At 49.7% G+C, this 22678-nt stretch overlaps 11 protein-coding genes and 2 non-coding genes across 13 annotated transcripts; 9 read left to right on the top strand and 4 right to left on the bottom strand.

Moving 5' to 3' along the window:
• The first annotated feature begins 709 nt into the window (after positions 1-709).
• On the top strand, positions 710-813 carry ASPGLDRAFT_t157. Its single transcript has one exon. It is a non-coding gene; the product is annotated as a tRNA-Ser (tRNA).
• An 87-nt stretch (positions 814-900) lies between these two features.
• ASPGLDRAFT_t158 lies at positions 901-1004 on the top strand. Its single transcript has one exon. It is a non-coding gene; the product is annotated as a tRNA-Ser (tRNA).
• A 1234-nt stretch (positions 1005-2238) lies between these two features.
• ASPGLDRAFT_885398 (uncharacterized protein) lies at positions 2239-4343 on the top strand. Its single transcript, XM_022550446.1, has 3 exons — positions 2239-2295; positions 2344-4034; positions 4107-4343. Exons 1-3 carry the CDS (start codon positions 2291-2293, stop codon positions 4130-4132), a joined length of 1722 nt encoding a protein of 573 aa, XP_022396922.1. The 5' UTR covers positions 2239-2290; the 3' UTR covers positions 4133-4343.
• Positions 4344-4517: 174 nt separating this feature from the next.
• ASPGLDRAFT_885643 (aldo/keto reductase) lies at positions 4518-5611 on the top strand. Its single transcript, XM_022550447.1, has 2 exons — positions 4518-4660; positions 4713-5611. Exons 1-2 carry the CDS (start codon positions 4616-4618, stop codon positions 5529-5531), a joined length of 864 nt encoding a protein of 287 aa, XP_022396921.1. The 5' UTR covers positions 4518-4615; the 3' UTR covers positions 5532-5611.
• A 201-nt stretch (positions 5612-5812) lies between these two features.
• ASPGLDRAFT_179471 (uncharacterized protein) lies at positions 5813-6996 on the top strand. Its single transcript, XM_022542943.1, has one exon. It carries the CDS (start codon positions 5845-5847, stop codon positions 6868-6870), a length of 1026 nt encoding a protein of 341 aa, XP_022396920.1. The 5' UTR covers positions 5813-5844; the 3' UTR covers positions 6871-6996.
• A 34-nt stretch (positions 6997-7030) lies between these two features.
• ASPGLDRAFT_61212 (putative carboxylesterase) lies at positions 7031-8653 on the bottom strand (the record flags this gene model as incomplete). Its single annotated transcript, XM_022548464.1, has 4 exons — positions 7031-7765; positions 7823-8059; positions 8111-8301; positions 8374-8653. 4 exons carry the CDS (start codon positions 8651-8653, stop codon positions 7031-7033), a joined length of 1443 nt encoding a protein of 480 aa, XP_022396919.1.
• Positions 8654-9050: 397 nt separating this feature from the next.
• ASPGLDRAFT_135136 (Dabb family protein) lies at positions 9051-9515 on the top strand (the record flags this gene model as incomplete). Its single annotated transcript, XM_022541349.1, has 3 exons — positions 9051-9119; positions 9195-9296; positions 9360-9515. 3 exons carry the CDS (start codon positions 9051-9053, stop codon positions 9513-9515), a joined length of 327 nt encoding a protein of 108 aa, XP_022396918.1.
• Positions 9516-9654: 139 nt separating this feature from the next.
• ASPGLDRAFT_69586 (Zn(II)2Cys6 transcription factor) lies at positions 9655-11846 on the bottom strand (the record flags this gene model as incomplete). The annotated part of the gene is made up of 2 exons (XM_022549387.1): positions 9655-9671; positions 9944-11846. The coding sequence occupies 2 exons, from the start codon at positions 11844-11846 to the stop codon at positions 9655-9657; spliced, it is 1920 nt and encodes a 639-aa protein (XP_022396917.1).
• Positions 11847-12315: 469 nt separating this feature from the next.
• Positions 12316-13604, bottom strand: ASPGLDRAFT_135138 (NAD(P)-dependent alcohol dehydrogenase; the record flags this gene model as incomplete). The annotated part of the gene is made up of 3 exons (XM_022541350.1): positions 12316-12462; positions 12520-13301; positions 13412-13604. 3 exons carry the CDS (start codon positions 13602-13604, stop codon positions 12316-12318), a joined length of 1122 nt encoding a protein of 373 aa, XP_022396916.1.
• A 438-nt stretch (positions 13605-14042) lies between these two features.
• On the top strand, positions 14043-15803 carry ASPGLDRAFT_1502911 (aldehyde dehydrogenase family protein; the record flags this gene model as incomplete). Its single annotated transcript, XM_022542132.1, has 6 exons — positions 14043-14238; positions 14310-14450; positions 14506-14620; positions 14670-14972; positions 15048-15452; positions 15515-15803. 6 exons carry the CDS (start codon positions 14043-14045, stop codon positions 15801-15803), a joined length of 1449 nt encoding a protein of 482 aa, XP_022396915.1.
• Positions 15804-17400: 1597 nt separating this feature from the next.
• ASPGLDRAFT_1502900 (zinc-binding alcohol dehydrogenase family protein) lies at positions 17401-18718 on the top strand (the record flags this gene model as incomplete). The annotated part of the gene is made up of 5 exons (XM_022542131.1): positions 17401-17459; positions 17603-17820; positions 17874-18144; positions 18193-18356; positions 18444-18718. 5 exons carry the CDS (start codon positions 17401-17403, stop codon positions 18716-18718), a joined length of 987 nt encoding a protein of 328 aa, XP_022396914.1.
• Positions 18719-18758: 40 nt separating this feature from the next.
• Positions 18759-20775, bottom strand: ASPGLDRAFT_179464 (uncharacterized protein; the record flags this gene model as incomplete). The annotated part of the gene is made up of 3 exons (XM_022542942.1): positions 20509-20775; positions 20038-20443; positions 18759-19991 (listed from the first exon to the last, which is right to left on the bottom strand). The coding sequence occupies exons 1-3, from the start codon at positions 20664-20666 to the stop codon at positions 18759-18761; spliced, it is 1797 nt and encodes a 598-aa protein (XP_022396913.1). The 5' UTR covers positions 20667-20775.
• A 781-nt stretch (positions 20776-21556) lies between these two features.
• ScwA lies at positions 21557-22327 on the top strand (the record flags this gene model as incomplete). The annotated part of the gene is made up of 1 exon (XM_022545041.1): positions 21557-22327. The coding sequence occupies one exon, from the start codon at positions 21557-21559 to the stop codon at positions 22325-22327; it is 771 nt and encodes a 256-aa protein (XP_022396912.1).
• Positions 22328-22678: the final 351 nt, after the last annotated feature.

Below are 22678 nucleotides of genomic sequence, written 5' to 3'. Positions count from 1 at the left end.
GAGATTCGAACTCACGCCTCCAAAGAGACAGATTGGCTAGGGTGAAAGATCACCAAATAGCAGACCTGCGCCTTAACCACTCGGCCAAAGTGTCTATTTAATAGTATATTCTTAGTATGAGAAATAAGAACTAATGATACAGTACGAGAATAATTTTTCAATGTGCCTGGAGCTCTCAGCATGCTCGTTTTCTCACTTTTCTCAGTTCTTGTTAATGAACTTGAACTCATGGATCCGTTCTGAAAACCCTTGCATTGATGGGCTGAAAAGACTGCGTACATGTACTTCGTGGAGTACGCAGTAAGATGTCACAAGCAAATCGATCAGTCGGCAATCCCAATAGCGACTCGAATTTCTTGCATGCCCGCTCGGAGCCGTCACTTCAATCACACAGGGAATGCTTCATGCAGTCGGTGTTCGTCTGCTTCGGGTGGAATATGTCAAACCCATGCTTTCGTTGTTATATCGACGAAAGGTCGGAAAAACACCAGTGTGTGTGAACAGAAATTTCCATGATCGATCCCTGAGGCAGCTAGTATCGCGAACTGTTTCCTGTCAGGCATTAGAGCAAAAAGACAAAGCCATGGATCGGCTAATGTTATCCCACGGGACTATGAGAAAAATTCGCTAAGCGAAAGCATATTTGAGCAGTCACAATTATGTATACTGCAATATAGGTCAAACCTGTAAAAATTCAATCAACCAATAAGACACTTTGGCCGAGTGGTTAAGGCGCAGGTCTGCTATTTGGTGATCTTTCACCTTAGCTAATCTGTCTCTTTGGAGGCGTGAGTTCGAATCTCACAGGTGTCGATATTTTTTTTTGCCACTTTTTTTTCTTGCTCAAGATTCTATTAACTTCTATTATCAATTACAGAAACAAGTCACTGCCAAGCAATTGACACTTTGGCCGAGTGGTTAAGGCGCAGGTCTGCTATTTGGTGATCTTTCACCCTAGCCAATCTGTCTCTTTGGAGGCGTGAGTTCGAATCTCACAGGTGTCGTTTCTTTTTGCTTTTCTCATACTCGTATCTGAGCTACGGCTATTCTTTTTCTTTTTCTCTGTCCTCTTTTTGTTCTCCTTTGAATGGACAGCCCTGTATGCACGCACATACCTCCAGACATGGAAAGCGTGATGGTCGATATGTAGATCGTCGAGAGCTTCGTAACTTATATTAGAATGTTTTTTGATTAGCTCGCGCAGAAGGGAGCCCATGAGCATTACCTCGTATTTAGGAGTCTCTACAGTGATACGGAAAGCTTCCCGAGTTGAGTGTAGCAACACAGAAAAACCACAAGCTTTCATAGATAACATATTGCCAGTTTCCTGACTAAAAGCACGAATGGATGTTCTCTGAGACCAGTCGAGCTCGGCGTTCTCCAGAACTATCTGGCACAAACAACCAAAAGTTGTAGTGTTGATGATGGCGTGCTATTTCCTCAAGCCACCTCGGCGAACCTATCGAATATCTGTTGCGAGCTATTGAGAGTCTGATCACACATTTGTTGTATCTTGGCCTCGTCTCCATCATTCTCACTGCAACATCCAAGAGTCCGGTCTTGTACTTTCCGATGCCGAAGTCCGTGGTTTGCAAGGCAATCTCGCTTCCATTGGATCAGTCGCGCTGCAGACAGCTAGAGGTCAGCAATGTATCCAAAAGACCAACTCAGAGTATAGAAAAATGTAATAGCTAATTCCTGGCACTCAACTGGTTTGGCTTGAGAAGTTCTTGCTCCCTTCCCATTCGAAAGATCTTGTGTATACTTCTTGCCGAGGGGTGCCGAGGATCGAGCTAAGATCCTGATATTTGATGTGAACTCACCATTTTATCCTTGTATAATTGGACTACCGTCCAGCAAGTCATTGAAAACACTCAGAAGTGTTTATAGTCTTTTTGATCCTTTGAATGCTTCTAGTCATAGGATCTACTCATACTTCTACTTCGACATGGGCCTATTTCCTAATTCGGAATCGGTTGATACGAGATGACGTTGATTTCTGACCATGCCTATGAGATGCTGTAGTCTGTCAATTGGCTAATATCACTACATACTTCTTGACACTGAAACTGGCCACCACCTGTCTGTAGAAGTATAGATAACTATCGTGCTTGCTTACAAATCCCCAGGGTGCGGGGATGGTCCTACAAAGTAGTACAAAGTACGGGGAAGCACCAATCGGAGACTTCTGGGAAAGTCGCCGACCAACCTGATACCCAACTTTCTTGAATATAAATCGTTTGAAGATCTCCATCTCCATCTACCAAACTCTCGAGTACAACCTGTCAATATGGGGTAAGTCTATTGCATCCATTACTTGGACTCAAACTGATGGAGAACCAGAGATATCGGAGCCACACAGCCAGACTACTATGACCTCGGCAACCACCGCCGCCCGGTGACCACCATCTCTACAGTAGCCCAGCTCTGGTTTGATCGTGGACTGGCATGGGCCTATTCGTTCAACCATGAGGAAGCAGTCCGTTGCTTTACGCGGGCATCGGAAGCTGACCCCAACTGCGCCATGGCATTTTGGGGCATAGCCTATTCCATCGGTCCAAACTACAACAAAGCATGGACGTTCTTCGACAGAGCTGGTCTCCAGTCCAGTGTGGAGAGGGCCACTGATGCGTTGAACCGTGCCGCCAGCCTGGGTGATCAGATCACCCCTGTGGAAAGAGCGTTAATCAAGGCACTCACTGCTCGATTCCCACCAGTCGACAACATCCCTGATGACTTAAAACCGCTGAACCGGGCATATGCGGATGCGATGCGGACCGTGTATCAGGAGTTTTCGAATGACATCGATGTAGCTGGAATGTTCGTCGAGGCGCTGATGTGTATCAGTCCCCGGGGATTATGGAATCTGGATACCGGAAAGCCCAGTGGCGACCACACTGTTGAGGCTCGAACTGTGATCGAGCCCGCACTAACAGGGCCTGGCCGTGATCATCCTGCTCTTTGCCACCTTTACATCCACTTGATGGAGATGTCTCCGTACCCCGAGTTGGCTCTACCGCCTGCTGACCGGTTACGCCGTCTGGTTCCTGACGCTTCTCATATTCTGCATATGCCGACACATATCGATATTGCAGTTGGTGACTACCGCCGTGGAGTGGACTCGAACGAGGAGGCTATGATCGCCGATGACAAGTACTTTGCGCGCGAGAACACATCCGGATTATACGTGGCGTATCGGGTGCACAACATTTGTGCGAAAATGTATTCGGCTTTTATATCTGGGCGGTCTCAGGAAGCTCTTTCAGCAGCAAAGCGGCTCGAAGAGATTATCGACATCAATGTACTCACAATCGCTAGCCCGCCAATGGCTGACTGGACGGAGGGATTTCTCGGGAGTATCGCACATGTGCTAGTCCGCTTTGGTCGCTGGGAAGAGATCCTCACCCTCGAGCTCCCAGAAGACCGCAAACTCTACTGCTCAAAGACGGCAACAATTCTCTATGCACGTGGAGTCGCATTGAGCGCTCTCGGCCGCACCGAAGAAGCAGAAGCCACACAGAAAGAGTTTGAAGCAGTACGCATAACCGTCCCGCCTTCCCGCATGAGTAGCATACCGTGTAAGATGGTCGACGTTTTCGCAGTCGGCTCAGCTATGCTCCACGGCGAACTTGAATACCGGAAGGGTAACTACGAAGCCGCGTTTGCCAGTCTCCGAAAGGCCATCGAACTTGAAGATTCGCTTCCGTACTCTGACCCGCCACCATGGATGCAGCCTGTTCGTCATGCCCTGGGAGGACTATTGCTCGAACAGAACCGGGTTCAAGAAGCGGAGCTCGTGTTCCGTGAGGATTTGGGCATTGCTAAAGGCTTCCCTCGCCGTAAGGCACGCATAAATAACGTATGGGGCTTACACGGACTTCATGAGTGCCTGCTACGGTCTGGCAAGATTGAGGAGGCTTGTGTTATTGCTGTCCAGCGAGATATTGCTATTGGCACTGCCGATGTTCCGATTACTACTTCATGCTATTGTCGATTATCTGCGGTTGACAAGCCCAAGACATGCTGTTCTGAATGTTAGTTTGTCCCATAATGTTACATAGTATATATTGATAGCGCGAATGACGAGCCAATCTATATTTCCTCAGCAATTGCTACACTCTTATGTGTATAAGTCAACAGCCTACCTTGCACAACCCCTCAAATCCCCGTATCTGAAAACAACTCCCATCTGCATTGGACAAGAACTTATCTACGTACGTTCGATATCGGCCGACTTTGAAGGCGAACACGTACAAACCGCCTGATAATCTCCGTGTTGAAGCGATTCCTGTGGCTACTGTGGATTGTAAGAAGGATTCTCGTGGACGGATTGCGCCAGTTGAGGGGATGAATGGTGCAATGGTACAATAGGTGAGTGGGAAGCACTGAGATAACAATCGCAATTAATATGCACAGCATTGCAAATCTACAGTGAATGTCACTCAATTGGATGGTGCGGGTAGGTTCCACAGTGATATAATTCCGGTGATAGTTACCCCAAGGGTATTTATAATGCGGAATTCCTGCGCTTCAATTTCTCTTAAATAGACCCCTCGTTTCTACAGAGTATTCTAACAATTATCGCATACCTCTCCACGACCTCACCACAGCCAAAATGACCACCAGCGTGAAGCTCAACGACCAAATCTCCATCCCCATCGTACGCATTCTCTCCTCTACCCCGCATCTCCAAATCCAACTAACACAACCAGCTCGCCTACGGCACCGGCACAGCTTGGTACAAATCCGCAAGCGACACCACCGTTAACCGCGACCTAGTCGAAGCCATCAAAACCGCCATCCGCCTGGGCTACCGCCACCTCGACGGCGCCGAGGTCTACGGCACCGAAGCGGAGTTAGGCGTTGCAATCAAGGAAAGCGGTGTTTCGCGCGAGGAGCTCTTCGTGACGACCAAGGTTATTACGAACATTGCGGATATCCAGAGTGCTTTCAAGAGTAGTTTGGAGAAGTTGCAGTTGGATTATGTGGATTTGTACCTAATTCACTCTCCTTTCTTCGCCAAGTCCGATGCGGAACTTCAATCTGCCTGGAAGGAACTGGAGCAGATTCAGCTATCCGGTAAAGCTAAAGCCATTGGTGTCTCGAACTACCGCCGCGAACACCTCGAAGCTACCCTCGCGACAGCATCTATCACTCCTGCTATCAACCAGATCGAATACCATCCCTACCTCCAACAGGGCGATTTGCTGCCCTTCCACCGCGAGCAGGGAATCAAGACAGCTAGCTACGGCCCCTTAACCCCCATTACTCGTGCGGCCGGAGGCCCTGTCGATGCGAAGGTAAAGGAACTGGCTGGAAAGTATGGGGTTTCCGAGGGAGATGTGTTGCTACGGTGGTCGATTGAGAAGGGGGATGTTGCGATTACGACTAGTGGGAAGGAGGAGAGGTTGAAGGAGTATCTTCGTGTGTTGGACTTCCAGTTGGAGAAGGAGGAGGTGGAAGCGATTACGAAGCTTGGAGGGGAGAAACATTATCGGGCTTTCTGGAGGAAGCAGTATGGGGAGGAATAAGTTTTTGTCCTTATATTGTTCTGACTATGTTCGGTTTGTAGAGGATTGTGGTACATACAAGCACATACAAACCTCTCCTATTTGACTAATTCACATCACAAGCATTCTCTACAAGCAGCATTTTCTTTCGTAGATAGAAAATGGCTTATAAACTAACTAGTTATCTCTCGACTTTATAAATCGAGATGGAAGACATATAGCCGATATAGCCGATATAGCCGAGAATCGTCATCCATAAATATATGCCCCATCCCATTCAAAGTAAAGGAACGTAGGAACGAACGCCATTAAGAACAGTTATTCAATCATCACAATGGGTAAATCAGTGTTCCTCATCGGCCCTGGATTCATCGGAAAGGAGATCCTTGGTCTCCTTATCCAGGAGAACTACGACGTGACCGTGCTCGTACGTCGCGAATCCGCAGCTGCCGAATTCCAAGCACAAAGCATCAAATCCGTGCTGGGCTCCTTGGACGACAAAGAAATCATCCAAAAGCAAGTGTCCGCCAGCGACATAGTCTTCCACACAGCAACAGCAGACCACCTTCCCTCCGCAGAAGCCGTCATCGCCGGTATCAACCAGCGCGCCAGAAACAACCAGCACACAATCTACATCCACACAAGCGGCGCAAGCCTCCTAGCCGATGAAAGTGCCGGCGCCTACAGAAGTGACAAAGTCTTTGATGACGAGCGACCAGAACAGATCGATGCCCTCCCGGACACCGCGCCGCACCGCCAGATAGACTTAGCGATTCTGCGCGGCCGTCAAACGCTCGGTGCCCAGGCGAAAATCGCACTCGTGATTCCGCCAGTCATCTACGGCGTTAGTCTGCAAGACGGCCGACTGTCCATCCAGCTGCCAACCCTGGCCCGCTACTCCCTCAAGCACGGCTATGCAGGCCAGATCGGCGAGGGCCGTTCCTTGTGGGGCCAGATTCACGTCAAGGATCTTGCGCGCGGATACATGGCTATCTTACACTGGCTTGAACGCACTCCGGCAGAAGAAGCCCTGAAGAATCCGTACTGGTTCTGCGAGAATGGCCAGGAGCTGTCCTGGCATGAGTGTGCGGAGCAAATCGGACGTGTTCTGCACCAGGCGGGCCGTCTCAATGACCCTACGCCTAGGACTATTCCGCAGGGTAACTACGCCGATCTATTTGGTGAGTATTCGGCTGCTGTTGCGGGATCGAACTCGAGAAACAGGGCGAATCGGTTGCGGAAGTTGGGGTGGGCGCCTGCGGAGAAGTCGACGTTTGCGTCGCTGGCGGAGGATGAGATTCCATTGATTTTGGAAGAGAAGGGGGCTTTTGAGGGGTATAAGAAGGTGGTTGCTTCGTGATTGGAGTCTGCATCACTGCAGCGTGTATCTATCAAATAGCCGGTGGATGCGACCAATACATGGAAATTGATGTTTGGTATGCTGCTTAAATTACTGGTGACTTAAATAGAAACATTTTCTGCTGTCTATGGTCTATGTAACTCACAGTAAATTATGGAAATCAGCTACCCCTCATAATATTGAAGAAAAACTGCCCAAATCTCCTCTCCCTCTCCGGCGTTCCCAACACTCTCGCCCACCTAAGAGGCCCAATCTCATGCCTTTCTACCCGCGTTTGTTGACCGTCAAATATCATAATCTCCTTTCCCTCCGAATAAGCCACCCAGGGAGAAGATCCATAAACATACTTCGTAAGCATCTCCGAGAACGCATCCGCCGTGGCTCGACAGGAAAAGGGTGCCTCCTTGCCTGCAACAGCAGGAAGACGACACAGATATGCGAGATCTAACAGGTGGTAGGCGTTTCCTTGGTGGATGCTACCATCTTGCACATCTGGCTGGTCGAACCGGTACACGTAAACTGGCAGTTGTGGGTTCTTCTTGGATATGTTATACCCTACGCGGTGGAAGCAAGCGTCTGTCGTGAGTGCGCGTAGCCGTTGCATTGCATCTGGGTAGGCGAGAATATCTTCCAACCCGTACGCTTCAAGAATCTCAACGGCAAAGCGCTCGTCCACATTGTCCTTTCCGGGAAGCAGTGCAGCTCTGACACTGTCCATCACCCCCGTCGTTGTTTTGAACATCTGATCCAGAGGAAAGATAGCCACTTCATCTCGTAGTGATCCTACCACGACGCTTTCCGCCCACTCTGACATTTTTCCAGCACAGTCAATTGATCCGGCCAGCAAAGCTTCATCGCTGAACCAGTTCGGATCCCAATTAGGAGCTGCCATAATCTACCCACCAAGCAGATCTACTATTTTCTCAGCTGGCAAGGCCCGCAGCGCAGCTACCTTCTCAGCACCGGAGGCGCTAGACGGAACACCGATTCGCGATGTCAAAGTGTCAAATTTCGCCTGTGCTACTTGTGGCTTTTCTAGATTCCACGATGGTCCGGATTGGATGATGCCTCGTTTGCAGACTGGCTCGTTGGATTGCAGATGTGCGAGGACTGAGAATCCTCCGGCTGACTCGCCTGCGATTGTTATTTCGTCGGGGTCACCGCCGAAATGGGACACGTTGTTTCGGATCTGGAATTATTGTAAGGTGGTTTATCGTATTGTAAGTGGGGAAAAAAGTACGCACCATCGCAAGGCTAATCGCTGGTCATGTAAGCCTTGGTTGGCCCACCATGTCTCACCGTGGCTCTCTGCATCAGTCGCCAATTCAGCGGACGAAAGAAAACCGAAATAGCCTAGACGGTAGTTGATCGAAACAAAGACGAACGGTTTTCCAATACTAGAGGCGTAGCTGACCAAATAATCACCGGCTGCTAAGAAAGTAACATATTAGCCAACTACACCAGAAAGAAAAAGGTGGTGGCAAGTCAAAAGCGCCAACATACTAAAATCCGCATTCCCATTCTCAATCGCCAATCCACCCCCATGTATCCAAACCAAAACCGGCAGCTTTTGCCTAGACAAAACCGCGTCCGCAGGTGCATATACATTCAATCTTAGACAGCCCAGATCGTCATACGTGTAAGAAACCTGCGGAGCCCCCTCGAATAGATGCTGTCTGGTATGGCGGAGGAGATCTGGTAGTTGAGGACAAACAGGTCCGTATTGCGTCGCATAGATTGAACCAGACAGTGTCTGTGAGTCCACGAGCTGGGATTGTAGCATATTGTATACCCAGGAAGTGGGCCATGCCAAGCGGCGATACGAACCCTTTGAATTGGGCGGTTTCGTGGATTGGGGCTTCGATGGTTGCCATTCTGTAGATACTACTCTTACACCTTTGTCAATGATCAGTAATCGGTAGGAGGCAACGGTAATGGTGATATTTCTTGGTTCTTCCTCCACCCCTTTCTTTCTCTTCTTCAGAATGATTGATAAGCTTAGGGTTCGGATCGGCTCGGTTATATGGCTTTATAATCACATTTCGGAAGCCCCATGAGTTAGCAGTGCAGTGGCATTGTCTTACTCAAAATACTTATAGTATCAATGTTTTCATTTTCCTCTAGCTTGAGAAGCTTCATAAACTGCCCATAGAGAGAACAGAGATCATCACTGTACCACAATGGGTTGCGTGACGCATATTGTCCAGATACAATTCAAGGTCGACGTCGGCCCTGAAACTATCAACGATGTATTTACATATCCACATCAGAAAGAAAAGAAATCGAGGTCTCAATATTGCAGTATAAATGGCACCGCATTGAAGGCTTGCTCGCGTATGCTCTCCCTGAAGGAGCAGTGCATCCATCCCGTTCACCAGAAACCCTACATCAAGTCCTCAAAGGGTGGCAAAGAGTGCTCGGTTGAGGTCATGTAGGTAACTATATTTCCTAAGCTGTGCTTGTACACACAGAGCTAATACAAGTCTTAGAATGGTATCACCCACGTCTTTGTCGTGGAGTTCGAGTCCGTTGAGGATCGCGATTATTATGCGCTAAAGGATCCTGCTCATCTGTCTTACGGTGCTAGCTTGGGTGGTATTGTAGACAAGGTGCAGGTTGTGGATTTCGATGCTGGTGTCTTTTAAGGTCAAAGGGCCGTGATCCTAGACAAGCTTAACATGCTGCGTTCATGGACCACAGTATTTCACCTTTACATCTGAAAGTTAGTTCTAGTCACCTGTCTGGAAAAGTGCCTGAAAGGTTCTCTTTTTACGGCTTCTTATCTTAACATAGATCTTCAACTATACTATGGAGTTTAGATATGGTTGGTAAAGTACAATAAACTATAATGACATATCGCTGGTATACGGCAAAACCCATGAGTTGAAAAAATCGGGAAAAAGCATGGGACCACCGACAGGATGCATCGGGTTGTTGTTAGACTCAGCTGCAGCGGAAACCGGAGGAATTTCCACCCAAGACGGATCCACGTAAGAGGAACTGTCCGGTATCGAAGCGGAAGTACCATCTTCTCGCTGGGAAATATCGGCTCCAGCATCGTGAGTTTGTCCACCATTGGAATCTCCAAACGACAATAGAAAGTCGAACAGCCTCATTGCCCATTTCCCCGGATCCCAGAAGTCTTGCGCTTCGTTCAATACCATCTGGCAGTTATCGAAACATGCCCGAGTCATTATTGCAAGATTGTCGGTTTCAGATTGCTGTGTCTGTCGACAGAGAATTACTCCAGCGACGAGGAAACCGGAGAATATCTCGTGTGGGAGGAGTGATAAAGTAGCCTTCGTCATCAATTTGACTGATAATGAAGAAATTGTTAGAGCAGAGGATTCTGCTATTTGGTTCGAGCTCGTATCGCAAACGGATGGTCGTCGCTGACTGGCCTGGAATTGACCAGCAGGGTTCATGTGTAAGAGAATTAGAAGATAGTTGTATAAGGTCTCTAACTGTGTAGACTGAATGACATTGGAGTTCATGCTGGTCGACCAGCTAACTTCGACCGGGACCTCTGACTTCCAAATGGCGAGCTGCTGCTGGATATGGTCAAGGGTTATCGAATCGGAGACCGGCCCAAAACGAAAATGAAAGATGCTCCGCAATATGAGAGATAATTTGCACGATTGAATCTGATACATGAAAGCAGCTTTGCAAGTGCAAGGGTCGAGCGGTTCATGATTGTGAGGGAAATCTTCCAGGGCCAGCACGTCGGTATCGCATTGGGTGATGTTTATTCGGAAAGGACGGCCTAACAGCGTGGAAAAATGAGCATCACGAACAGCTAGGGCCCACCAGAGCCTTTTAAAAAGGCTGTGGTCATTGGGAGGCCCGCTGGCATCCACCTCCGCTCTATGCAGTCCCAGCGACACGGCCATGGTGACACCAATCTCGATCCATGAGCAAGGGTTCCAGTAACAATTCAGTCGCGGCCCCTCAAAGCTTAGAAGAATGCACACCTTGAGTAGAACCGCCTTGTTCTTTTCGTAGCTGATGTCAAAGAGAGCCTTTGCTTTGCTATAGTAATGATGGCGTGCCTCTGACCGCGATTTGAATCCAGCAATGAAGATCAACGAAGCGTCGCAGAACGTCATGGCGACAAAGCAAATAGCATGCAAAAAGATCCACGGGAGCTTGCGAGCCCGGTGGGCGCGGCGTAGATCTATTGGATCGACCACAGCATACAGAAGGTAAAAGCGATCCAGAAAAACATCCACCATAGAGTCAAACGCTTCCCTAGGAGGGTATGAGAAAGCCCCCTTGGCTTTGAGATATTCTATGTCACACGGTTCCAAGTGAGGCGGGTGTATATCACCTTGAATCACCGCCAATGAGCTGCTATTAAGATTGTGCTGGCTGGTATCGTACAGCACTTGGCCCTGTCCTTTTCGCAGCTGTAAAGCAAAGGTCAAAGGAGAGGGCTCGCCAAAGAGAACCAACTCACATTGGCCGACGGTATCCGGACTCTTTCGGCCCACATGATCTTCAAACATGGATGAGAGAGATTTGGAGCTCCCGGCACAGGACGAAGGCCTCACAGTTGCGGGGGACGGCATGCTCCCGTGCGAATCAGCCGGACCCGCTCGCTCAACATAAGAAGCACGACGGTTCGACATCTCTGTTGTACTGCTATCCACGTTTGGAAAGCAAGGAACATTTTCATCAGCGCTGAAGACAACTGCTGCATCGCATTCTTCACGACTGGAAGCAAGCGCCGCCGTGCTTTGCTCCGATTTTTGGCGCGGAGATTGGTTCGACGAGGCAGAGGAGCCCCTCTGTTGTATCCGAGCTGCTTTGCGATCGTATGTACCCCTTTTTGAAGAAACCAAAACGCAATTTGGAGCACCGTCCATTCGGCAGCGGCTGCAGGGGAAGCCAACTAGCGTCGCGTCGCATTTAATTTTCCGTTGATTACAGCGTTGACACGCCTTGGCTGCTCGTAACCGGCGCTTTCCAGAATCCATTTCACAGATTCGATACTACCGGACTTGGTCCTGTATTTTGCAACTATTACTGCAAGGTGCCGACATGCGGCGAGAGATACCAAGAGCGATAAGGATGAAAGCTAATACAGTATTTTGTACTAAAAAGGGTGTGGGGAAAAGCAGTATATGAGACCCAGATGTTTGGAGAGAGTAGATGTTTAGAGCCACCCGCGCAGGAAGGCAAAATGCTTCAAACGCATTGAGAAGGCGGTACCAAGCTCGCTCTGACAATGGTCCCTAGCCCTAATTTCCCTTTATCATCGTCATGAGCGATGCTTGCACTAATTCCGGGAATACATAGTCTACGAGAAACTCGTGTTAATAAATTTGCGAAAATAATCGAATTTCTAGCGGTTTACCCTCTTCTATGCCTTCCGACGGTCGGATGCCTTCTATGGGGTTGGATCGGTTCCAACATACAGCCGCGGCTATATGACCCCACCTATTGCTATCGCCACCTTAGGACTGGTTTGATCGTCTTGCCATTTTTCATGTCTTCCATGGCCTGGTGACTCTGATCCAGATTGTAGTGCGAGATCAGTTTTTCAAGAGGGAATAAGCCTTTTCGTTGTTGTTCGATCAAGAACGGAATCATCTGGTGGCATTGGTAAGCGACAAAGAATGAAAGGATAGTAGTATATGGGTACTGTACCTCACTGGCTGTACTGTCTCCTTGGTGACATCCCACATATTGCCGACCCAAAGTCAAATGGGAGAAAACATTTACAGACACGCGTTTAGTCGGACCCGGCGCACCTACACTGACCGCTCGACCACGAGTAGCAAGCGAGTCGATCATGTTTTCAATAACCAAAACCGCACCCGAGCAGTCCAAGGCAAATGCGACCCCATTATGAGGCCAGCAGATATTTTGAATCTGCTGGACAACGTCACCGTCACTCCCGACAAGGGCATGGGTTGCGCCTATGTCCAAGGCCACCTCCAAACGTGAGGGCTGCAGATCCACGGCGATTATTGTCTGTGCCCCCCTCATCTTGGCGGCCATGATGGCGCTCAACCCCACTGAGCCAACACCGAAAACGGCAACAGAACTTCCAGGGGAGACGTTGAGAGAGTTGAGTACGGCCCCGGCGCCAGTCTGTATTCCGCAGCCCAGAGGGGCGAAAAGCTCCAAGGGCGTGTCGTCTGGCACCTCCACTACACTCGATTTGCTCACCACGGCAAGCCTGGCAAAAGAGCTTTGACCGAAGAAATTGGCAAAGACTTCTTTACCGCCAGGCAGAGTGACTGTTGCGCTGCGGTCAAGGCGTCGTCCCCCAAAATTCAAGGGGAGCAGCTTCTCGCAGTAGGCAGGACAAGGACAGTCAGATGCGCACTGTGAGCAGTTTCCACAGAAGTTATAGCTCAGTAAGACTTTAGCTCCAACAGAGACACTATGTGCGTCTTGTCCTTTTTGTATGACAACACCAGCGCCTAGTATTTACCCTTAGCATCAAAGTATCTATGCATTATAGGGAAGATTATCGAGGGAAAAAAAAAAAAAAAAAAAAAAAGAAAAGAAAAGAAAAGAAAAGAAAACCTACCTTCATGGCCCAGTATACAAGGGAACTCGGCTGGCAACTTCCCATCTGCGCAGGCAATATCCGTGTGGCAGATACCGGTAGCATGAATCTCCACAAGAACCTCATTTGGCCGTAGTTCATCCAGGATTACTTCGGCCAAGTCAAAACGAGCGCCCGCGGAGGACACCACTAAACCTTCGGTTCGTTGAGGCATGATTTTGGTAAAGGAGAGAGTATGGAGAGACAGTAGTAGAGAGTAGTAAATGCACAAGCAATCTTCAGAAACTTAGGGTCCTGACTGGCTCCTTTTAAGCTTTAACTTTGGCAATGGGCTATGTATACACAACAGATCAACAAGGACTCACCAGTACGGAGTACTTCGGACGAGCGCATCTTCTGGACTATGCCGTTTAGGGCATGTTGGAGAATTAGTGCTTCCTCCCGTTCTATTAGCTGTGGGGAACGGCTATTTGCTAACCCCCCCCCCCCCCCCCCCCCCCTCCGCGCAACCCCGGTCCTTCCCCTTGGGGAACCGAATATCGGAAGGAGGACCCTTTCCGATCGGCTGCTTGTCTGCATGATACTTAAATAGAGAAATGTTAGTTGGGTCAGGATGCATAAACACACGCGTTAATTGTTTGCTGAAACCGACATGAGCACCGTTGAGATCGAAACCCGTCTTTTCATAGACGGCGAATTTGTCCCCTCGTCTGATGGGGCAAAGTTCGACCTTTACAGCCCTTTCACAGGCGAGCTAGCTGCCCAGGTGCATGAGGCCAAGGATGTCGATGTTGACCGCGCGGTCGAGAGTGGAAAGAAAGCATTCCCGGCGTGGGCAGCTATGGATGGTACTGTTATTTGCTCATATCAATGTATCCCCGATGGCGAAGCACGGAGCTGATGAGTGCCATGACTCTAGGATCTACAAGGAGGACGCTCATGTTGAGACTGGCCGATCTGGTTGACCAAAATATTTCGGAGTTCGCACGACTCGAGGCTCTGTCCATGGGAAAGCCCGTCTCTTCCTATATGGACCAGATCGGTACGGCAACACTCAGGTGTAAGTATCCTAGGACAATCTATCGTTGCCTCATCAGTTATTGACATGTTTCCAGATTATGCCGGCAAGGCCCTGGATATTCACGGCGAGACTTCGCTACTCTCGGAGGGCCAGCTAAATTTCTCACTCAAGCAGCCATACGGGGTTACTGCGGCCATAATCCCATGGAAGTAAGTCTAACCCTAAAAATAATAGACGAGCATCGCTGACTTTTCGTAGCGTGCCCTTGATTATGATCTGCTTTAAAGTCGGCCCCGCGCTCATTGCTGGGAACACCCTTGTGCTGAAGTCTTCTGAGAAAGCACCCCTGACTTCCCTTCTCTTTGCTCGACTCACAAAGGAGGCTGGATTTCCTCCCGGTGTCTTCAACGTTGTATCGGGATTTGGCCAGACCTGCGGGGATGCCCTCGCTCGCCACAAGGAGATCCGCAAGATTGCATTCACGGGCAGTTCGAGGACAGGTAAACTCATTCAGAAGGCTGCTGTGGAGTCTAATTTCAAGGATTGCTCTCTTGAACTTGGGTAATGCCCCCGCCGCTTTCCAATTCCCGGTCATTATTAGTATGTAAAAGGCTAATCCGCTGACACGATACATAGGGGAAAGAGTCCAATAGTGATTTTCCAAGATGCGGACCTCGAAAAAGCAGCCAAAGCCGCTGCCTTTTCCATCGTGGCCAACTCCGGCCAGGTGTGCATGGCATCTTCACGGGTCTACGTGCAAGGTTCAATCATGAACCAGTTCAAGCCAATGTATCTCAATGCAATTCAAGCGGTCACTGGGAACATTGGCGACCCGTTGAGCAAGGACACAGGGTTTGGGCCCCAGGCGGACACACAACAGCACAAGAGCGTTTCTGCGTTTGTGGAGCAGGCTAAAAATGACAGACTGAAGGTTCTGTTGGACTCTTCGTCTGGCAAGGATGGGAAAGGAAATTTTGTCTTTCCCATGGTTCTGCATGATGTGCCCGATAGTCACAACCTCATGCAAGAGGAGATCTTTGGGTAGGTTTCCCTGCAGTATTACCCTATTAAGACCACTTATCCTAACAAACGACTCTTTCTAGAGCCATATCCTGCCTTAACACCTTCAAAACGGAAGAAGAGGTTATCTCCCGGGCAAATGACTCCGAGTTCGGTCTCTATGCCACCGTCTTCACTCGCGATCTGAACAGAGCCATCCGTATGGCGAAGAATTTCGAGGCAGGATCTGTTGGTGTCAATATCAGTTCTCCTTATTATTGCCAGGATCTTCCATTGGGCGGCTTTAAACAGTCCGGAACCGGGCGAGAACTTGGGAAAGAGGGGCTTGACATGTGGACTGAAGTAAAGTCGGTATATGTCTCGTTGGGGTGATTTAGTGTATTCAAAATTTCCTGCAGTTCTTGGCGCATTTTTGACAAAACATACACAAGTCTACTCCAGATCGTGAACTAGCTCAAAACAGCCATTCAAAACTAAATAACTGCATAACCAGTCATTTTAGAGACCATATAATCACCATATATGCATTAACTATAAGCTATAGCCCCCAGAAAAAAATGCCCTAAATGCTGCAATGCTAAAATACACCTATTTGGGTATATATTTTAATGGACATTAGTCTGGAGTATAACTGTGCAATGTGATGTCAGAAAGCTAGCTATGCCTTACTGTGACATATTATAAGTTCTAATACCAAAAAGGCCTGATATCTGCAACAGTATATATGGGGTTCTGAGTAGACATGTGTATGTTTTCGATGAAACGTGCACCAAGAACTGCAGGAAATTTTGAATACGCTAAATATCCCGCCCCACCAATTAATTCACAGAAGGAAGCGTTCCTGGACACCATATGCTCTCCCTCCGACTGGGCGGCGACAATGGTTTCATTGCCCTGGCTGTGATGATCGAGCAGTTGAGACATGCTGCCATGCATCAGTGACTAAACGGGAGAATACGATGACTCGCGTCTTCCATCCGTCACTGACATCGGCCCGTGTCAAGATCCCTACTGTCCATGTGGTAGGAAGCAGTGATACTATGGAAGTTTTTGAGCAGGCAAAGCTTTGTCGTGATTTATGCGATCCGTGAATGACGGATATGGTGATGCACTCGGCAGCTCACGATGTACCCAGGAAGCCGAAAGAAGTGCAGCGAGTGGTTAACGCCATTCGCGCGACTGCTGCGGAGGCAAGGCTGGGGGTTTACTAAAGTACTATGTATGTAGTGACCTAAGAATGGACTAGGTCCCTGAAAAAGAAGTCAAGTTAATATCATCCGGAGCAATACCAAATTTAGCTCGGCATGTTTTGGATTATGCAAGTTTGTGCCGCCTGCCACGTCCATAGATCAATTCCCACCTGCAAGAAACGCGATTTGATGCAATGCAGATACTGGAAATGTGCTTCATGCATGCATAATCTCGCATGATATAAAATTGTCCGAGGGTGCTGACGAAGGATCAGAGCCCTACACCACGTAATTAAGATTTGGAATCTATGCTGCCTTGAACATCCGAAAGGGAAAGAAAGTGTGAATCAGCATCTAGGACTCCCATATATGAAGTAACCATGGCCCGCGTATCTAGTTGATCCAAAGACCATAGACAAACTAGGTGCTCGACAAAATGCAACAAAGAGAGGAGATTTGGCGCAGGATGGCATTGAGCCCATGGCCATCATTGGTATGGCTGCCCGATACCCGGGCGAAGTATCAACACTGTCGGGCTTCTGGGAGATGATCAGTAATAGGCGGACTGCCCATTCAGAGGTGCCAGTGGATCGATGGAACGTTGATTCCTGGTATCATCCCAATCATGACCGTGAAGGAACGGTATGGCCATCTATGGTTTCTATTGAGCATTGAGTCCGGACGTTGGTGGGATGGCTAACAAGACACGATAGACTAACGTCAAATCGGGATGCTTTTTAACCGAAGATGTATCCGTCTTCGATGCCCCATTCTTCTCCATGACTGCCCAGGAGGCCGCAGGAATAGATCCGATGCAACGATTCATGCTCGAAGTGACGTACGAAAGTTTGGAAAACGCGGGCATCCCCATGCAAAGCCTCCCTGGAACAAAGACGAGCGTCTATTGCGGCTGCTTCAAGGGAGACTATGACAATCTTTCCAACGCCGACATCTATGATGCAGCTCCGTACCAGGCCACAGGAAAAGGAAAGGCCCCCAGCTACCCCCTGACTGCGTACTTGTTAAAATCATGGCCGTTGCACTGAACCCAACGGACTGGAAACACATCGACTTCATTGCAACCAAGGGCGCTACAGTAGGCTGTGACTACGCGGGTATTGTCGAAGAAATCGGCTCCGCAGTTGACCCGGCGCATGGACTCCAGATTGGAGATCGCGTGGCGGGATTCACTCATGGCTGTGAGTCTATTCCTCTCCAGATTAAAAGGGCGGTTGATCTAACACCAGGAAAGGCAACGGAGAGAATCTTTCCGATGGCTCTTTTGCCGAATATATCGCGGCCAAGGCACACATCAATATCAAAATGCCCGACTGGATGTCCTTTGCAGATGGGGCTACTCTGGCCGTTGGTATCACCACCGTTGCCCAGGGACTGTATCAGCAGCTGCAGTTACCTTTACCGAACCTAACGAGGAGCACCGTATCTGTCCTAGCGAAAGAGCCCATTCTTATTTATGGAGGCAGTACTGCAACGGGGACGCTTGCCATCCAATTTGCGAAATTGTATGAATGGACCCCTTTCAAGCAATCCGAAGTTAACAAGTCCAACAGGTCAGGGTATACAGTGATTACAACCTGCTCTCCGCATAATTTCCCTCTTGTCCGTGACCGAGGAGCCGACCACATCCTCGATTGCCGCTCCCCTACTCTCACCGAGGACATTCGATCTTTGACAGACAACAAGCTCCGTCTAGTCCTCGATTGCATCACGACCAGTGGATCTATTGCTAGATGATGTGAAGCTCTTGCGCCTCCGTCTGCTGACTGTGATATTCGGTACTGCGGTTTGTTTACCGTCGGAGACCTTCCACGATCTGATGTCAAGGCTGGATTCACGTTGGCGTACACAGCCCTTGGTGAATCCTTCCAGAAGTGGGATAATTATTATCCTGGTAGTCCCGAGAACGCGCGATTTACGGGAGATTTTATGAAGCTAACGTCGGCTTTGCTGGATGCACAGATGATTCAGAGTCATCCGGCAGAGGTTCAATATGGTGATTTGATGGATGTCTTGCAGGGCCTGGATTGTCTGCGCAAAGGGGGTGTGAGCGGGGTGAAATTGGTTTATACTTTGTAGAATTGCTAGTTTATGTATCGCTTATTTTGTAAATATTCTATCAGAAGCGCAATTCCCATCCAATCTGAGGCCCGATCTTGGGCAACTCATCCGCCACGCTCTGTACGTCTTTATCACCCCGGCCACTCAAACACAGCACAAGGTCCTTGCCGGGTCCTAGCTGCTTAGCGGTCTCGATCGCCCCCCATACCGCATGTGCGGTCTCCAATGCCGGAATAATACCTTCCAGCTGGCTCAGAAGTCGGAAACCCTGAAAGGCCTGCGCGTTAGTGGCCGAGAGAAAGGTCGCACGGTTGCTCTCCTTCCACTGAGCCAATTCCGGTCCAACGCCAGGGTAGTCCAGCCCCGCGGAAACGGAATACGTATCGGAGATCTGGCCATGTTGGTTCTGTAGGACGTACGTCCGAACACCATGTAAGACACCGACGGAACCACCGCTCAAGGTAGCTGAATGCCGCGCCGTGTCCAGACCATCTCCGCCGGCTTCCACCCCGACGAGCTGAACGGAGGGAATCGATGAAAAGGGGTAGAACATGCCCACCGCATTCGAGCCTCCTCCAACGCAAGCAACCACGGCGTCCAGACTCTTGCCCAGCTCTTTCAGCTGCGCCTTGGTTTCGTCCCCAATGACCGACTGGAACGTGCGCACGATTGTAGGGAAAGGATGAGGCCCAATCGCAGAGCCGATAATGTAATGTGTAGTATCCAACCGCACAATCCATGCGCGAAAGGCCTCGTTCACGGCGTCCCGAAGCGTGCGCGATCCAGCCTCCACAGGGACAACCGTGGCGCCCAGCAACCGAATCCGAAAGACATTCAATACCTGGCGACGGACATCTTCAGCACCCATATAGATCGTGCACTTCATGCCAAACTTAGCGCACACAGTGGTAGTCGCGACACCGTGTTGGCCTGCGCCGGTCTCGGCGATGATTTCAGTCTTCCCCAACCGACGCGCAATCAGGATTTGGCCTAGGGCATTGTTGATTTTGTGGGAACCCGTATGATTGAGATCCTCCCGTTTTAGCCAGATATTCGCTCCACCAGCATGCTCGGTCAATTGATGGGCCAGATGCAGACTGGACGGCCGGCCCATGTAGGGATAGTAAGAGCGATACTCCTCCCAGAACGTGGGATCTTCCAGCGCCGACTGGAACCCGGCCTCTAGCTCTGCTAGACAGGTCGTCAAGGCCTCGGGGACATACTGGCCACCGAAAACGCCGAACCGTTCTGTCCCATCTATCGCAGTTGTTGTTGTTGTTGTTGTTGTTGCCTCCTCCTCTCCCCCCCTCCTCCTCTGCCGTATCTGTCTGGGCAACCTCGCTGCTTTCCACCACGGTCGTAGCCGTCGTGCCGCTGTAATCCCGGGTGACACTCCTTTCCGTGATTTGCGAGCAGTAATCCTCGACTGTCCTGGCAGCCTGCCCGGCCGGGGCATCAGCCAGCACCGCAATGATCCGACTACCAATAACGGCGCCATCCACAACGGAGGTCACACATTTAAAATGCTCACGGGTGCTGATGCCAAACCCAACGGCCACGGGCACATTGCTGGACAGCTCCTTAACACGCTTGATGTGGGCAGGGAGGTCTGCATTGAGGGATCCGGTGGCGCCCGTGACACCCATGCGCGAGACGAGATAGATGAAGGAATCGGCTATGCCGCAGAGAATCTTCATGCGGTCTTCTGTGGTCGAGGGTGCGATCAGGGGGACGTACGAGAGTCTATTGAATTGAATCGTTAGAAGGTCACCCATTGTGACAACCGCATCGGAGAAGGCGCCACATACCCAGTCTTTGTGCAGCCGTTGCGGAATCGGATCACTTCCTCTGGAGGCAGATCAACGATGATGAAGCCGTTGACTCCAGCTGCCTTGCAATCGGCCAGGATCTGGGTTTCCCCATCGTCACGTATGTGACCAATGCCGGTCGGCCTTGTTGTTGGCATAGGGCAAAGATTTGTCGGAGATGTTCCATGTTGAATTGATTATCTATCAAATTTGAGCAGACAATGGAACCAAAAGAAGAGGGACGAGAGTATTTATTCGGGGCCTTTGTTTGATTAGGGCCTTCCTGCGGAAAAAAAAAAAAAAAAAAGAAAAAGAAAAACGTCCCACCGGAATGACTCAAAGGACGACCTCCAACATCCCTGTAAATAATAATAGAACTTTTGTCTTTGTTGGCTAGCGATATCGACCAACAATGCATCCTTTAATACGATATGGGACGCTTAATTGGCCCATACATTTTAGCCTCCATTCTTAGCGGCGTAAGGCTCAGGCTGTGCCTGATCTGGATGTTCTTTAATTTTAATATATATATATATATTTTTTTTTTCTTTCCGAATATTACAGCACTAGGCTGCGAACAAGGCTTGAGAGAGCACTTTTCGGCGTTGTTCGGCTGAGATTATCTCTCTTTGTTGCCATCATCTCGTGTTTCAGTCAATATAAAGCAAAACCGCGGCACCATGAAAGAGAAGAAAGAAAAAGAGTTTTTGTCAGCATAAAGATGATACTCAAGGTACGCAGCGCCTGCAAAGAATGTCATGGGTGAAAAATCCGCTGCCGCATCCCTCCTCAAGGAGGACCCTGCCAGGCCTGTTTAACCTCACAGCGCCAGTGTTACTTCCTGCCGCAACACAAGGCCGGTCGCCCACGGAGAGCCATTCAATCCGTATCCAGCGCCCTGCCCAGCCCACACACTCCTCTGCAGCAACTAGAGAATGAGGTGATATCCTCAGACAGCCTGAGCGTGTGGAACGCAGACCATCCCCTTCCTTCCTTTATGAACCATGCATTGACAATCAACGACATCCCGTCGCTGTCTCCTCCCAACATGGCCAATTATACCAGCGGTCCACTCCCCAACATGCTCCCCGACTACGTCTTGATCAATGACACCGCCGATTTCTGGCTCCAGTCGCATAGAAATGGGGAAAGTGAAAGCGGATCATCGTCGCGGGGCCGGATAGGTGAGGGCCCGTTGTCGGATGGATCCGTGGAGGGTCCCCAGTTTCCCAGTACGACTAGTAGCAGTATCTCTCCCCCATGGCCCGTATCAGTTGTTCTATGCCCCGGAGATAGCACGAACATCGACTGGGATCGATGCGAGAATGCATCGGTGTCGTTCTCCAAACTGCTGGAGAAATGCAGTGAGCTCGATCGCTCGGCGGACATGTTACAGGAGCAAGACCACCACCACCACCACCACCACCACCACCACCAGAGAACCACCATCACGCACCATCATCTCCCACCCATTCTGTGCGCGATAGATGCTCTCTGTGAGTTATGTGCAGCGTTCATTGACGAGCATCCTGCGCCCTGTCGCAAAGCGTCCCTGGACCCTGCCCTTCTGGCCCTAGTCATCGCGGCCAATTTCAAGATCCTCCAGGTTTGCAGCCTGCTAGTGTCCATCAGCGTCTCTGAGGCTCAGACGCCGCATGTGCAGCTGCTTCTCAAGCGCATTGATTTCAATCTGATGCAGACCAAGATCGCCCTGGCCTTTATGAAGGAGCAGGAGATGACCTCGCCGTCGGTCTTCCAGACGGAGCTCGATCAGGCTGCGCGTATTCATCGGCAGATATTGGTGATGACAAGAGGATAACGATGGTCTCAGCTTGTCATAATAATTAAACGACAGTATATGCACTTCCTAAACATACGAGACTTATCTTTGTTTGTACGGATGTTTCATGGAATTACGCGGTAAGCCAGCGTCGGGCTGGCAGTTTAGGTCGATTGGGTCTTGGCCAACAAATTCCCTCGTCCTTTGGATTCCAGAAGGTTGTGATGGATTGAATATAGGCGAAGGAAATTGGGAGCCCAGGCGAATAGCTATGTTCTTGAGAGCGTACTTTGCTCCGAGGGATGCTGATGAGTACTCGGGTGGTTGTGATGGTCATCGTCGTCGTTGACTCCTCTGATAGAATATGATGGTTGACGAAGATTGCCACAT

This window comes from Aspergillus glaucus (genome assembly GCF_001890805.1).
Source record: "Aspergillus glaucus CBS 516.65 unplaced genomic scaffold ASPGLscaffold_25, whole genome shotgun sequence".
NCBI lineage: Eukaryota > Fungi > Ascomycota > Eurotiomycetes > Eurotiales > Aspergillaceae > Aspergillus > Aspergillus glaucus.
Note: the sequence above shows the minus strand (reverse complement) of the source record. Positions and strands in the feature narration are given on the sequence as shown.